At 44.1% G+C, this 17,267-nt stretch overlaps 1 protein-coding gene across 2 annotated transcripts in view; it reads right to left on the bottom strand.

Annotated features, from left to right (window-relative positions):
* Positions 1–17,267, bottom strand: part of Cryz (crystallin zeta) — a 36,433-nt gene that overhangs the window by 18,843 nt on the left and 323 nt on the right. For both annotated transcript variants that reach the window (XM_059266491.1, XM_059266490.1), the window contains exons 2-4: positions 9,745–9,868; positions 6,527–6,679; positions 3,018–3,181 (exon numbers count right to left, since the gene is read on the bottom strand). In XM_059266491.1, coding sequence (XP_059122474.1) covers positions 3,018–3,181; positions 6,527–6,679; positions 9,745–9,855 — 428 coding nt within the window. In that variant the 5' untranslated portion in view covers positions 9,856–9,868. The remainder of the gene's footprint in view (positions 1–3,017; positions 3,182–6,526; positions 6,680–9,744; positions 9,869–17,267) is intronic.

Genomic DNA, 17,267 nt, shown 5'->3' with positions numbered 1-17,267 from the left:
AATAACTTAGAATTCTGTTGATGCGAGACACAATTGCTCCTGGCTGCACCAATTTGATCCCGAGAGAATGTTGGGCTTCTAGACATTTCCATTTGGAAGTTTGTCTTCTTGGCACAAAATGGCCTACTGGGCAAAGAACTGCCCTTGCCTCGACAGCTGACAGTACAAATGCAATGCTATCCTTTCTGGACAAGCGGGACACAAGGAAAGCGACCACTGTACTCTGCCAAGACAGGGTAAGATGGTCTTTCAGAATTCCTGCTTCTGAAAATGGTCTGTCAGATACTTTAGGCCTGTAGCCAATTTGAATGCACCAACAATGCTGAGAAACATTAGGTGATTGTCCAGGCTGCCAGCTGTCTCGGTCTACTCTCGCAAGATTCCCGAAAGTTGCTTGCATCCATCTACCATTTCTCAGGTACCATTATATTCCTTCTCAGGTCTTTGATGGGATTGAAGACTAGCAGTTATAGTTACAACTTAGTAGATAGAACATATTAAGTATTAGATTCAGGTTCTTTAGGGTAGGACACCTTTTGGAATGATCTTTGTAACATGCCATTTATCTATGCTCTATACTTCTCTGGATTTTAATATGTGTTTCTTGCTTGATATTGTTTGCATTGGTTGTAGTTCCATCTTATCTAGGTCATTATCCCTCATTATTCCTGGACAATATTTGATAACCATTCCTTTGTATATAGTCTTGTATTAGGTTAGAACCTTCTTATTTAGACAAAAAGGGGGAGATGTAGTGGGTAGCCATTCCAGCTTTGTTCTGGAAGTTCCAACCCCCATTGAGACTTCGGCAACTGTCACGCCTACAAGGCGGGGCCAAGGGAGGCGCCTGGGGACCCAAGATCCGGATCGGGGAACGCTCTCTTGGTTCCAGGACGCTGGATGGTGGAGGTAGACAGAGGAGAGCTCCAGAGAACACCGCTGGACTGTGATACACCTTCCCCAGACCCCGCGACCTACCTATCCCTTAATTTGTAAGTTACGCCATTAAATAAATCTCCTTTTAACTACGTGGAGTGGCCTAAATAATTTCACCAATATATACATGCTGTTAGCTTGTTAACTCTCATGACGTTTACTCAACCCCAGCCCAGCTGTGTTCTGGATTCCAACCTTCATGAAGAATATCCAGCACCTGTGTCCTATGATCCCTAACTTTCATCCACTCTCTTCCATGTTCAACAGGAACAACCGGAGAAGGGCCAGACACCAGGGCCCACAGATGCAGCAGTGACCACTGTTGGCTGCTCCTTCTCTTCAGAGCTCTTGTTACCTCTGCCTGATTTCATCTCACCACCAAAGAGCTTTGGATTAATCAGAAAACTTGACTCCCTTGAAACATTCGCCAAATGTATGTGGTGGCTTGAAGAAAATGGTCCCCAAAGGGAGTGGCACTATTAGGAGGTGTGGCCTTGTTGGAGGAAGTGTGTCACTGTGGAGGTGGACTTTGAGGTTGTTTTTTACTCAAGCTTTACTCAGAGTGACAGTGAGGTAACTTCCTGTTGCCTGTAAGATGTAGCACCCTCAGCCCCAGCACCATATCTACCTTCAAGCTACCTTGCTCCCCACCATGATGATATGGACGGAACCTCCGAAACTGTAAGTGAGCCACCCCAGTTGAATGTTTCTTTATGAGTTGCCATGGTCATGGTGTCTCTTCACAGTAATAAAAACCCAAACTAAGACAATGTATAACAAATGTAGGAGAAAATCCCATGGCCCTGAACTTTTGTACCCTCATCTCTGATTCTCCAATGTCTAGAAGCGCCTTCAACATCCTGCTTCCTACCTGCAAATGTTTCCATAGTTACATCTTTTCTTCTAGGTCTCATGGGTGGGTTTTCCTCATAAAACCTGAAGCCTGTCTCCTGCCTGGGTCCTTTCCATCTTCTCTTGCAGGGTTTACCTCTCCTCTCCCACTATGTCCCCTTTTGGTTCTAAACAGGGACATGTCTGGCTGATGCTTCAAAAAATTAAATAAACAAGAACATCTCCCAACACAGTGGTAGTTTGAATGAGAATGGCCCACATAGGCTCATGCATTGGAATAATTGGTCCCCAGTTGGAGGGACTGTTTGGGAAGGATTAGGAGGTGTGGTTTTGTTGAAGAAGGTTTGTCACTGAGGGTAGGTTTTGAGGTTTAGAAAGTCCACCCCAATCGCACCTTGTAGTTGTGGATCAGATACAAGCTCTCAGCGAATGCTCCAGTGCCACGCCTGTCTGCCTGCTGCCATGTTTCCACTATAATGGTCATGGACTCACTCTTTGAAACTCAAGGTCCAATAAATATGCTCTTTCCACTATAAGTTGCCTTGGTCATGGTGTCATATCACAGCCATAGAAAAGTCACTAAGATTGTGGTGGTTTGAATAGGAATGGCCTCCACAGGCTCATATATTTGAATGCGTGGTCACCAGGGAGTGCTGCTGTTAGATGAAATTGGGAGGATTAGGAGGTGTGGCCTTGTTGGAGGAAGTGTGTCACTGGGGGTAGAGTCTGAGGTTTCAAAAGCCCAAGCCAGGCCCAGGCTCCCTCTCTCTGCTTCTGGATCAGGGCATCACTCTCAGCTCCTTCTCCAGCATCGTGCCTGTCTGCTGCTGTCCTCTTTGTTATGATGATCTTGGACTAATCAATGCTCTGAAACCATAACCAAGCCCTCAATTAAATGCTTTCCTTTATAACAGTTGCCACAGTCACAGCATCTCTTCACAGCAATAGAACAGTGACTAAGACACAGATAAACACTTACCTCAGGGTCTTCTAACATTTCCCTCCTGATTCCCAGTTTTTGAGAAGATAATCTGCATTCAAGGAATTAATTTCCTCATTCTTCCTCAAAATGATCAAACTCCTGGCCCCTCCATGATTATCATGACCCCAGAAAAGCTTAATGGCAAATGACTAGCAGCCAGAAAGGACAAGCAGCCACAGCACAGGCAGAAAGCAGGTGGGGAGAGCTGCCTGCTTGGGCTGGCTATGAAATCCCAGTGCCGCCTCACCTGTGGAACAGCGCACGGCAGGCTGTGAAGTACGGGATCCCAAGGGCAGCCCCCTGCCTGAAGTCCAGTGTCTCAGGCAGGGTGTAGACGGTGTGATCCACTGCAAGGGCAAACTCTGCATAACCACCAGACACTGTGCTGGAGCAGAAGACCCGGTCACCTTTCTGGAAAAGATCAACAAATGCCTGCCACAGAAATTCCAACTACTCCAAGATGGACGAGACTTTTCCAATGCTAGCCTTACAGTAAGAAATAATTATTTACATTTAGATATCTGCAACTCAGCATCTCATAAACACAACTGAGACACTGAACCTCTGTTAATGTTTTCTAAATGGGAACTTATAAAAAGAAGCATTAAAGGAGACAGGGGGATGCTAGTGTAGATCTGCTGAACACTTACTAAGCTAGACGCTGTAGCCTTCTACATAACCACCACAATGACCTAGAGAAGGTGCGTGCTCCATCATCCCCACTACAGACGGGGAAACTGAAGTGAACCTAAGTTCCGTAGTGTCATCCAGTTAAGCCATACATTGAAATAGCAGACAGAGCCACAGCAGACCCCAGGACCTCTCACAGCAGGAAGCAAAGCACCATTTTAATGGCCACCTGCTGCACCCTGGTCATGGAAAAGCACATGCACAGCCTGGTCTAACATACCCCACGTGCTTGGAAAAATGGCTGGCCACCTAAACACACGACCTACATCTTTAGGGGATAAAAAGACAGTAAACAGACCATGGAATAGACAAAATATTGAGCAATGATGGCCTCGGTACACTCAAACTGGCCCCATAATAAAGAAATATGAAAAGCTACCAGGATTGTGCTATAGGACAGATGTGAAAAGGCTCTGGAAGGAAGCTGGGCACCAAAGGCGACTGTGAACATTGGGCAGCATCATCTGAGAATGGGCAAGCGAGACGAAGGAAGATGAGTCCCTGTTTTACAGCTTGAAAACAGGTCTGAGGGACTTCCATGTGATTCAAACATTAAGAACTTGCTAGAGGAAAGCATTATTTTGGAGTTCTGCGAGGGATATCAATGGCAAGACACTGTCTCCAATCTCAAGCATGCTCACCTCTAAGAGGAGGGGAAGGGAGACACGCAATGGTGAGACGGGCCGAGGGAAGAAAGGGGATGAGGAAGCTCCACAGGGACACCAGTGTTGGAGGCAGGTTGTGGATGTCAGGACGAGATCTGAAGAGCAGAACCAGATGAGGCAACATAGTGAAGGAAGTCGGGTGGCAAAGGAGTCAGCCAAGAGCAAATGCTGAGACATGACAAGCATTTCCTCTTGTTTGTGCAAAAACAAAGCTTTCACCTCAAAGGGAGCAAGAATTCATCCTGGAGCCATGAGTGACCACAGCTAAACTCCATGGTCCCAGGTGTTAACAGCTTCATGAAGTAAAGAACAGAGAAAGCATAAATCAAGCACTCTTCAGATGCATTCGTGGCAACATCGTGATAGGCAGTTACAGCAGAGAGGGGAATTCTTTGCTATAGGCCTCAGACGATGTCTGATGCTATTCTTAGCATTAAAGTTGGTGGAAGCTTGTGGTCTGTGTGCGCATTCCCAAAGGGTTGTCCTAATAGTCATAAAGATGGATGTTAGGTCAAACAAAGAGGTGAGCCATGGATGACTGTTAGCAGGGCTTAGATAGACCAAGACAGTTTAGCTCAGGACCCACAGCACACCAGCTCTACATCATCATGGAAGCCATACCATTCCAGTATGTTTGCACAATCATTAACACAGGGTAGAGGGTTATTTTCTGCGAACTTCAGTTCATGCTCCAAACAGTAGGTAAGTATTCATATGGAGCATACAATAACCACAGGAAGTAACATGGGAAAAAAGAAAACAGGAGTACAGAAGCCCTTGAAGCCACACTTATGCTTCAGTAGTGGAAACAGCATAGGCACGACACAGCCATGAGAGGACATGGACTGTACAGGGAAGAGAGTCCAGTCCTGAAGACAACAGCAGCGTGAGGAGGAGTGGCAGACAAGGATGGAAAGAACTGCGACAGTCCTCCTCCTTCACACCAGGGGCCCTTCAACACCAAAACACGCAAGTAATGAATGCGAGAGTTCAATGGGGCTTTCTAGAGTTAGGGCTCCAGGAACAGGAATTCTGGGTCACAGTTACTTCAGTAGGAGAGACAACCTGAAGTAAGCCACAGGCAGTGGCCAGAGAGGAGAGGGAGAGCAGTGCCAGGTGGCCTGAGATGGGCCTGAAACACCAGCTGTCACCAAGGTAGTCAGACCAGAGATGGAGGAAGGGCCTCCTGGGGAATGACCAGCAGGACACAGCACTTCCCCAAAGAAGAGTCTGTGGTGAGAGACATGTCCTACACCTACCCTGTCTAGGAAGGGAGCAGCTCGATGCACAGGACTAGTAAGCACTTGAAAGGTCACTACTGTGGCATAGGAACTAGACTTACAATGAGAATTTAATTGTTTGATTAATATAGCCAGCAAGTACCATTTTAGATACAGTCCCAGGACTTAGTTGAGAAAGGAAACAGATAGCCTATGGCTACGGACCACTGTGGAAAGAGAATGAACACAGAAAGCAGGTCTGGATGGGACTGAGAGCTTGAGGTGACAGGATTAAGGTAGCATTCCAAGAGCAAGGATGGAAAACAAGGAAGCCTGGAAAAAAGGACAGCGGTGCAGGTGGCACCGTGGAGACCCAATGGAAGCTGGTTTCTGGTTGTTGGCTAAGAAGAAGTTAAGTGACTGGAGGTGCCAAATGTCACCGGGAAGTTAAGAAAGATAAGGACATAAAAGGGCCATTGACTCTGGGAGTATCGAGACCATTACTGCATTAGCAAGAGAGTTTTAGAGACACTGAGGCAGAAGCCACAATGCCACAAGCTGAGAACTGCAGAAATCTGTCCACTTCCTGCAAAGGAGCACATTAAGTTTCTCCAGTTAGACCCATTGTTGGTGAATACGGCGCCAAAGTTGAGCAGGTCAAGAAAACAGGAGGAACGAGGGTAGACATAAGCATACCACACAGACACTATCCATGCTGGCCATGTCTTTAGGCAGAATAGGAGCAATAGCCAAGACCGTAGGCCTGATCTCAATGCCAAAACGGCACAGTGACTCTGCATATGCTTATGGTTTATTTATCCTCCAAAGCAGTTAACCTTTCCTCTACTTTGTGAAAAGAAATTTAAAATTTCTGTCTGTGTATGACAAGAGTTGGGCCATCTGTCATCTCCCTGTTTGTTCTCTTCACTCACAAGTTTCTATCAGGCTAAAGGGACCACCACTCACTCACTGAGTCATGGTGACGGTGACACAGAAATTACCCAGTACTGATGCCCAACAGTGCAGACGAGCAGACTGCTGGAAAAGAACTTTCTTTTTTGACCAGGAGTCCCCCAACTAGCAGAAACCGTGCAGTGGGTACCTTTGAAAGCCTTTAAAGTTAGAATTAATTTCAGAGGAACACTATTAAGTCAAAATAGAAATAATTAAGAATCGAATACCTTGAAAGCCGACACACTCTCTCCAACAGATTCTATGATCCCAGCCACATCGGTGCCTGGAGTGAAGGGTAAGGCGGGTTTCCGACTGTAGGTGCCAGAGCGAATATATGTCTCTACTGGGTTGATGCCACAGGCATGGACTTTGATTAGAACCTGCAATGACAATACAATTCAGTTCACACAGAGCACCTTCACATTGCCTTACAACGAGGCTATAAGGATAAGGATGGAGCTAGAAAAACTGAGAAAGTAAAGCAAGCAGAACATGACCCTGCCTTCAGCAAGCCTGTATTCTAGGTCTGCAGTAAGAAGTAGGGTAGACTGGCTTACATACTATCAAAACGTTCAGGAAACAATAAAAGATGCTCAAAGAGGAGTGTTTCAGTGAACTCCACGTATCCATAAGACTTACTTCCTCTTCTTCTTAGATATGTATGAGGAACATTATTTCCCAGTGTGCCAGCTAGTTTTTATGTCAACTTGGCACACACTATAGTCATCTGAGAGCAGGGAACCTCATTTGAGAAATGGCTTCCACATGATGTGACTGTAGGCTACTTACTCTGTAGGGTATTTTCTTAAATACTCATGTGGGAGGGCCCAGCCCATTGTGGGTGGGCCATCCCTGGTGGTCCTGGGTGCTATAAGAAAGCAGGTAGAGCAAGCCATGATGAGCAAGTCAGTAAGCAGCTCCCCTCCATGGCCTCTGAATCAGCTCCTGCCTCCAGGTTCCTGCCCGGTTTGAGTTCCTGCCCTCACTGCTTTGGATGATGAACTGTGACGTGGAACTGTGAGTGCAATAACCCCTCTTCCCCTCAAGTTGCATTTGATTATGGTGTTTCATCACAGTAATAGAAACCTTAAGACCAGTTGGTACCAGGGAGTAGGCTACTGTAGTGAGACCTGACCCTGCTGGGTTTGGTGGAGTGTGGAAGACACTGGCTTTGCTTTGTTCAGATTGTGACTATACCTCTTGGACTAAGAAGGCATTTGACCTACTGTGATTTCACAAGAGCCCATAGTTAAGAGGCTTTGAACTTTTAAAGACTGAATTCTAAAGTGTTTCAATTTGTAAAGGCTGTGGCGCTTCCTAAGTCTGTGGAATATTTTAAACTCTGATGATATTAGTCTGAGATCTTGGGGATGAACAAGAAAGGAAAGATTGCAATGTAACAGCGATGTGTTTGTTTGTCAAGTTGATAAGGAATAAATTATGCTGGCTAGTTCTATGTCAACTTGACACAAGCTCTAGTCATCTGAGAGGAGGGGACCTCAGCTGAGAAAGTGCCCCAGCAAGATGGGGCTATAGGAAGGCCAGTAGGTTATTTTCTTAATTAGTGATTAATGTGTGTGGGCCCAGCCCAGTGCTTCGTGCCACCATTGATCTGGAGGTCCTGGGTGCTGTAATAAAGCAGGCTGAGCAAACTATGAAGAGAACACCAGTAAGCAGCTCCCCTCCATGGCCTCTGCATCAGCTCTTGCCTTCAGGTTCCTGCCCGGTTTGAGTTCCTGCCCTCACTGCTTTCAATGATGAGTCATTACATGGAAGTGTGAGTGAAATAAACCCTTTCCTTCCCAAGTTACTTTTCGTCATGGTTTCATCACAGCGACGGAAACCCCATGGACTCATGCTCTGGACCGTAAGACCCAGTAATCGAACCTTTCTGTTAGTTGCCTTGGCCATGATGTCTCTTTACAGCAATAGAAAAGTAACGAAGACACCGTCCTGCACACATGAGGAGCCAACAGACTGAGGTGGAGCCACAGGACAGTGAGGCAAAGTACTTAGAGTCACTTGCAGGCCTGGTCCAGGGAAATCTCCCCAAAATCTCTGTTTCCATGAGAGCCCCATGCTAAAGTCCACAAAGCCTACAAGGAAAGAGGCCTGGGTCTCCACGTCACTGGTAGAGGAGGGTTCCCCACCAGTACTGTGGGAATTGGGGAAAAATATCTTCTGTTGCTGAACTATTGAGGTTGTGATTTACATCTAAAAAGAAGCTGAGTTTGTGGATGGGGGTGCAGACTGTCAGTAGAAGTGCGCTGAAGTCCCCAGGTTCAAGTCCCCATGTTGCAGAAAAGTGTGGTTTTCTTCAGAACACAGTAAGTACCTATCTCTGCTATAAGAGTAAAGGGAGGTCTTACAGAAGAAGCCCTTAAAAAGTAGGGAGAAATTCTATAGGAATGGGGGCCGTGTATTTTTCAGGTTGAAGAAATATGTATGATGACAGAATGAGAGTCTCTTGAAGAAAGTCGATAAACTTAAGGTTGTTACAGTCTACTGAGAGAGTAATAAGAAGTGAACCTGGAAAGATGAGCTACCGATAAGCTCAAAAAATTTTTTCTTCTAAGGCTTGCTAAGGATATTAGACTAGGGTATTTATGGAATGTACCTTAATAAATATATACAATTTGACTGAAAAGGATATTGATAAAAAAAATCACGAGAGACAATTAAATCTCACCACTGAATTCTCTTAAGTCCAATATGACAGAGCATTAATGCAAAGAGAAATTTCTTTCCCACCATGTAAGAAATAAAAATCAGAGAGGTTCATGATAGCAAAACTTATTCAGAATTCCCATGACTACTACATTACATACTAGAACTCAAATCACTATACTACAAAGCTGATTTTCAACATTAGAAACTTTGTGGTATCCAGAAGTTATTCTTTTTCAAATGCCTACTTCAGTAATTCTCAATGCGTTATTTTGTTGAGATTTGTCGGAGCCTGCCGATGAGTTGACTGGGTAGCTGGGTGAGTCAAGAGGTCTGGCAGTCAATGCCGGAGAGTCCCAAGTTTATTTCACAGCCAGCTTATATACAGTTTTGAAGGACAGAGGTAGAACAATGCACAGCACAGGCATTCAACCACTATCTATCCTGCCTTGCATCAAGGAGCAGGCAGTTTCATTTTCTATCACGATGTACCTCTGGCTGGCGTCAGCAGCCTGAATTTAGATAGATAATATGTTCTTTCCCATAGGCTAGTCAGGACTTTCTCACGGTCCTGGAGCAAATAAGCTTGAACTCTATTGACTCAGAACAGGCTTCAGATTCAAACTGGGGAACTGAGTCAGTTGTGGGCTCCCACAATGGAGTCACACAAATGGTTAAGCGGTGGCATCTGACCTAGCATCTTTGTAGATGGTTGTGCATCTGCTCTGAGCGAGCACTGCCTGCGAGCACTGTCTGCACCGTAAATAACCATCCCCACCTGACGGCCTTTTGGGACAGGAACTGCCACATTGGACTGGAGTTTCAGCACTTCTGGTCCACCAAATTCAAACACTCGAACAGCCCTCATCAACTTCTGTCCAGTTGCCATGGTGATCTAGAGACTGAGAAAAAATTAATGTATTGTCATATCGTATCTAGGCTATCACTGCTTTTTCTCCCCCCAAGAGAGGACAGATCAAACAAATTTTCAAACAACAATTTAAACCAGGAGCTTGCCAATGATCTCATTTCATGTCTAAGGACCTTTCATCCTGAAAATCCTTTACTACAAAGCAAAATACTCCATACTACTTCCCATGGGGATTTAGTGCCTTCTACAAGGGACTCAAATGCAAACGAAAACATCTGGACCAACATAGCAGGATACCATATCTGATGGTTTTTTGTTTGTTTGTTTGTTTGTTTGTATAAGCTTGGGTTGTAGTGTCTTAAATATTTTATGAACAAACATTAGGTTTAGGGATCTTTAGTCAGATTATGCTGCAAACATATAGAGAAAAACAAGGAATAAACATTTATGCCTAGCTTTAGCAAGTTAGCCTTTTAATAACTTAGAGCATTATAGATATAATTGAGGCTGAATACACTCATCCTCCACATGACCTCTGGGCCACACTTTTAAGAATTGGTTAGTACTTGCTGAGTGGTGGTGGCACACGCCTTTAATCCCAGCACTTGGGAGGCAGAGGCAGGCAGATCTTTATGAGTTCGAGGCCAGCCTGGTCTACTGAACGAGATCCAGGAAAGGCGCAAAGCTACACAGAGAAACTTGAAAAACCAAAAAAAAAAAAAAAAAAAAGATGTAAGATGAATTCAGTCTTTCCCGTGGTGGTGCACACCTTTAATCCCAGCACTTGGGAGGCCGAGCCAGGCGGATCTCTGTGAGTTCAAGGCCAGCCTGGTCTACAAAGTGAGTTCCAGGAAAGGCACAAAGCTACAAACCCTGTCTCGAAAAACCAAAAAAAAAAAAAAAATTGGTTAGTACCATAAATTCAATGCTAGTAATGGTCCAATGTGTTTATAGGCATTCAGGAGCAATATATGCAATTATTTTGTACATTTACTAACTTTATATTGATTGAATTGTACTGAATTGTCATATTTTCTTTAACCTTTTAGCATTCCATTTTTGAAATTTATCAGGTTATGAAAACATGAGACTTCCTGTAGTTTTTTTTAATTACATTTATTTATATATGTGTGTATATGTGTAAAAGAAGGTGTGGGCACATGGCAGGGCACAGGTGTGTCAGAGAACAGCCAAGAGTCAGTTCTCTCCTTCCACCATGTGGGTCCCAGGGATCAAACTGAGGTGGTTAGGGTTGGTGGCAAGTGCCTTTATCCACTGAATCATCTCTCATGGCCCCTCTATAGTTCATTGTCACAAAAGGAGAAAGAAATTTTAAACCTAAAAAAAAAAAAAGGTGCAGTTGTTTAAACATTACAAATTTCCAGGTAACCTTTCTGCTCTCCTGTTATTATTAAAAGAAAGAAAAGCCCAGTTAAAAATAAATTCTAAGAAAAGCAAAGCTAAATAGCAAATAAAATTGTGTAATTGGAAACACCAAACTGGTAGAGATGTAATAAACAAGTTTTAACTATATCTCCATAATTTTAATTGTGGCTTTTAATAATTTCTTTAAATAAATCAAATCAAATAGTTAGATTCTGCTACCACCTAGGAGGTTTTTGTTAACTTGAAGAATAATCACATTGCCCAAACACCAGGAATAAGAGAGATGTAAAACTCAGAACCTGAGAAAAACAAATGCAGAGTTTTCTATCCAGTCCAGACAAGAAGTCAAGCAAAACACTAATACCAAGTATGCATTGTCCACTGTTCACTCAACATACACGTTTTCAATATTAAACGTGGGTGTGGCAAACTCTCTCCCTGGAGAGATGTAAACAAACACCCACCTTGTTAGAGGGCCTCAGCAACAATCAAGTCTGACTCGGGCTCCAGCACGTCTGCAGTGCTGGCGTACAGAGAGTGAGTGAGGGTCACTTCCAAGGCTGCAGATGACTCCAACCAACCACACCACTGGGAAGTCTCACCCAGCATGGATGGATAGGTGGAAACCCTCTCCAGTCAAGCTTCCATCTGCCAAATGTCCTCTGGGACAATGAGGCCAAGCACAGTTAGGGCAGAATTGCATACAGTTGGGCTGAAGGTATAGAAGGGGAGTGGCTGGAATATCAAACAAGAGTCCAGTGACCTCACCTTTCTATAAAGGAACACCAACAGTCATCAATCATGACCTTGAGGAATCTCTTGTAAGGAAATAGTCACAGCTTTCTGATCCAGGTCATGCTCTTTGCTTAAAGGATGACACTTTCCAATAGAGGTACCGTACTAAACCCAGAAAATGTCAATAAAGGCTGCTATGAGCTGTACACACACAACATACATGCACACACACACAAAACTCACTGTTTCATTTGTGTAATTGTTTTCTTTCATTGCTAGGCCGTGGCTGGAACCTGGGCCCTATGCCTGCTAAGCATCTACAACTGGGCTCCCCCTCCTGATTTTGGCTTTTTTGAGATAGAATCTAGCTATGTGGACCAGGCTGGTCTTGAACATCCTATGTAGTCCACACTGGCCTCTAACTCTCCATCATAGAGCCTCTGCATCTTGAATGGTTTTAGACATGTACTACCTCACTCTGCTTTTTGCATTTTCAGTTTCTATTTCCAACACATCTGTAGCTAGAGTTTTCCTGCCTGGCCCACAGTCAGGACAAATCTCTCTCACCTGCCAGTCCCACAGCCGCTCAGACCCGACCAAGTAAACACAGAGACTTATATTGGTTACAAACTGTATGGCCGTGGCAGGCTTCTTGCTAACTGTTCTTACAGCTTCAATTAATCCATTTCCATTAATCTATACCTTGCCACGTGGCTCGTGGCTTACAGGCATCTTCACATGCTGTTTGTCATAGTGGTGGCTGGCAGTGTCTCTGACTCAGCCTTCCACTTCCCAGCTTTATTCTCCTCCATGTCCCGCCTTTACTTCCTCCTGCCTGACTACTGGCCAATCAGTGTTTTATTTACCAACCAATCAGAGCAACACATTTGCCATACAGAACATCCCACAGCACACATTTGTCTTTCCAATAGACATCATTATTAGCCTGAAAAGACTATGGTAATAATAAAATCAAAATTGTTCTAAACCAGGGTCTGTATGTTGTGGCTAATTCACTCATTTTCTTACATTTTGAGGGAGGGAAGAAAAGAGGGAGGAAGAGGAAAGAAGGAGGGAGGCAGAGACTTCTCACTCTGTCCTGGGCCTCCTGGGAGACAGGCCCTCTTCAAGTCCCCTTCCACTTGGTCCTAATGCTGCAGGAGTGGCTACCACCCTTCTGTTTCTCTTGATCTTATTCCCCACTGAGCCTTTGCATTGGACTAATCGCATTCCAGACCAAACTCACTGCCTTTGAACTCAACCACACTATCATCATTCACTTTGGAACACTGGTGCTGTTATCAAAGAGAATCACAAAGAATAAAACAGCATGTTATACTAATAGCAACTCTGAAAATCCTTACGTCCTCATAATACTCAGCTCTTCCTAAAAGTGTGTGTTTTTTTAATCTCCACTCAATTAATTTCACAAAAATGAAAAGTTACTAAAACTGTTATCTTATGCAGAAGTAAAAGCAAAGATCCTATTTTATGGATAAGAAGACATCAGAAGAAGTTCAGGGACTCAGACAGGGTCCCATAGGTTACAGCAGAGCTAGAGCCCAAGTCCTGAGCCTTAAATGTTGGCTGATTTTGTTTTTCTAACTTACAATCTTCCAAATTCACTTTTGGAGATGTTGGCCAAGATTGTCTTTAATTTCTCTGAAATGCATTCTGGAATGTATAAGAAACTGGGTGGGAAATGTCACTAAGCTACAGGCTAGAGTGTTGTGTGACATTTTGATCACATTCTGTCAATAAAGTTTGCTTTGAGTCAGAGGGTGAAGCTGACCACTAGCTGAACAAAGTTAACCATAGAGTTCTTGACGGACTGTAGACAGATAGGAGACAGGAAGTAGTAAGGTGATGCTGAGAAAGTATCTCAGCCTTTTGGATTGAGGAAAGGAAGAAGGAGGAGGTCACTGGTGACTTCTCCATTGCTTCCCTGATCATTCAGGTTCTTACCCTGATATCTGACTCCTGATTTTTTATTGATACATAATAATTAGATAAAGGCTTCATTGGAGCACATATTTTCTAATGAAGCCATCTACTTGGGCATTCTTCAAATGCCTATACATAAACAAACAAACAAAAAAAAAAAACAGTAGAAACACAGAGGATATGACTCTACGGGGAAAGCTAACCTACCCGGATGGCAGATCATGTTCTGAGTCGGCTACCTGTGGAGACCATCTGCAACAGCACAGAGAACCCCGAATGGAATGCCTGGAGGACAGTAAACTTTAGCATCGCCCATGCTCTCACACTGGACAAGGCGGAGCCTTCTGCCACTTTAGGAGCATCTCACAATGTAGCCTAGGCTGACCTAGAACTCAGTTTGTAGACCAGGTTGGACTGGAGTCTTGGTGATTTTCCTACCTCAGCCTTCCTAGTGCATGTAACTCCCTGCCTGGCTGCTCTGTTTTTTTAAAACTATGCCGTGTTTAAATGACTGTCCTATTTATCAAATACCTATGTTATGAAAAGTATTTATAGTACCTTGATTTATTTTTTTATTTTGCTTTTGTTTCTAGAACACACACAGTTAAAAATTCCTCCTCTAAGCTATGCTTGAAATCATTCATATGTTTAAATGAAAATTGAAGAGGTAGGAAAAATATTAGAAGTATATCTCAACATCAGAGTAATGCCACATTACTAACCAAGAGCAGAGGGGCTGGGGTTAGGCTAGGGCTAGCAGCATAGAGCACTTGTCCTCTTGCTGAGAACTTCATTTGGATTTCCAGCACCAACATGGTGGCTCAGACTCACAGCCAACTCTAACTCCAGTCTGAGAGATCCTACACCCTCTTCTGTCCTCTGAGAGCACTAGGCATGTACATGGTGCAGACATGCCTATATACACAAAATACATAGATTTTAAAAAGAAGAAGAACAGAATAAAATAAATTAAGAATTTCTGGAGTCTTGTATAATATTAGAGGGACCAGCCTTAATACTATACATCCCAGGGGCTCAGGAGAGAGAACTACTAATGGCGAGGACTATTTTTGGGAAATAGAATCTCAGCACACTGAGCTCTATAGTCCACTTGCTTTAATTCCTCTGGGATAACATCCTATATACACAGCTTCAATTCTGTTCTCATGCCTAGCCACTTTCTTGCCTGATTTCTCTCTATATTTATCTACTGCTCCAAGTTCTATCTTAATTCTCTCATCTTAATTCTGCCTCATCTAGGTCCTTTTTGCCTTGTTCTTACCCAGCTAGGACTTTCCCATCTGACTCTTCCTCATCTTCCATCTCGTTCCTCTAGTACTCTCTTCTAGTCCCTCAATCTAGTTCTTCCCCCATCTCAGTTTGTTCCTCTCAATTTCTTACCCATCTAGTTCTTCCATTCTCTTTTCTCTTCTCCGTCCTCTCGTTCCCTGGAAGTCCTGATATATATACACTTACAAGCAGTAATCCCTTGGCAGTGCAAAGCCAGGCTTCCAGGGTCAAACGGAGGGGTGATAAGAATCACATAGAGGGGCAGTAATTGGTAATTATAATTTGCAACCCAAAAGGGAAGTGACTAAGGAGGAAATGAGTTAACTAAAGGCTAAATTCGGGTAATATCTAAGAAAAGGGATCTTATGTGCTTCACTATAGTCTTAAACGTGGTTGGTAGAAAATGTTAAGACTCTATAAGTTGCTGGTTAATGGGAGAAAATAAAACTGCCTTCTTTTTTCCTGTGGCTCCTATCTGTCCAAGCTATCTGCCATTTTTTCTGCAGGGTGGGGGAAAGTGTGCTTGGTCACTAGGCAATCTGTGTACAGCTAGAAGCCTCTGGGAAAGGAGGAAGGTAAGCTTAACTGGCACATCTTCCAGGCCTTCTCAAACAGGTAGCCTGGATGCTTAAGTCTGTTCTTAGAGCGTACAGAGGTATCTCTGATAAGGTACTTTCCTCCATCTGGGGATGGACCTGGCCGGATGCTGCCAATGATGATAATTACAGGGAGGCTTGAACTGGGATTCGGGCTGAGCATAGCTGTTAGCACAGAAGGTTATCTAAATACTCTTAGAAGTGGTTAGGTAAGGAGTTAGAAGTCTATAAAGTTAGTAAAGCTGTAAGAAAGGAGGGTCCAAGCTAAACTGTGTAAAGCTATTATTTAACGTCCACCTGACCTAGGCAGTGTCTCCTTGTGGAATTTATCTTAAATCAGGAGACTCGCATGTGGACTGTTATTACTTTTAGTCCTTGAAAGTGGCTAAGGAAGATATCTGATTCCAGAGGAAGCCTTTCCTGAGGCTGTTCTCCAAATACCTTGAATGTGTATGTCTGGAGAGTGATCAGTCCACACTGTTAGCCCTTCTTAGGGAAAAGTCAATTGGGAAAACTATGAAGGCACACATGATTTTCGTAACAGAATACAGCTGATATATAACAAGCCAAATAACACCAAAAACTCCTTGGAATTTGGCTTCCTCTGGTGGAATTCCTTGATCCCTCCAGGTAGTGATTTTGCCATAACCAGCTGAGTTCTTATGATATATTCCTGGGGCCCCGCAGCACTGGAGATCTTTTTAAGTGAAGGCTAAGAAAGAGACCAGCAGTTATAAGATGTACTGCCACTGTTCTAGAAAGGCTCATCAGAGCATGTGGCTTATTATTAACTTGGAAATGCAAATAAATGATCAAAATTAAAGTGGCCAGGACAATTCTCAAGGCTGTGTGATGTTGTCATGGTCTTGCTCTCACAGATATCACCAGGCTCCAGTGTGAGAGGGTGGGAAGACATTGCTGTGTGATACATTCTCAGAGCAGAAGCCAGCAGGGCGTCATGGTGGCTTTGGGGGCTCCTCCGAAGCTGGCAAGCAGTCCACACCTGACCTTTGCACCTTTCAATCATGAACATGTCTTTTCTGCTCATAGGGCTGAGGCCCTCTACAAACTGTAAACGTGCAAGGTGTAGTTAACAAAAGTATTAGGGTTTTTCCTCTCTGTCACTCTGTCTGTGTCTCGGTCTCTCTTCTTTCTTTTGAGAACTATGGTAGGTTAGTGCCATGGAGTCTAAAAGAAGTTAACATCTCCAGCTGCGTGCAGACTGGAGGTCAGAGCACAGAAAGTCCTCTGCCTGGAGCTGGGGAGTTGAGAATCCAGGGGTCAGCAGGAATCACCCCCGCCCCCAACCACCGGCCTTCTACTGTGCACATCTCAAGTGCAGATCCTCCTGGAGCCTAGGACTTGTTTTTGGTGGTGGTGGTGGTGGTGGTGGTGGTGGTGGTATTGGTAGGTTTCTTTTCTTTCTTTTTTTAAAAGCCTCCCAGCAGACAGGGCTAGGAGCTTGGAGTCCTGGGAGAC

Source organism: Peromyscus eremicus, chromosome 6 (genome assembly GCF_949786415.1).
Source record: "Peromyscus eremicus chromosome 6, PerEre_H2_v1, whole genome shotgun sequence".
Lineage (NCBI taxonomy): Eukaryota > Metazoa > Chordata > Mammalia > Rodentia > Cricetidae > Peromyscus > Peromyscus eremicus.
The sequence above is the reverse complement of the archived record's forward strand: the minus strand, read 5'-3'. Positions and strand labels throughout refer to the sequence as shown.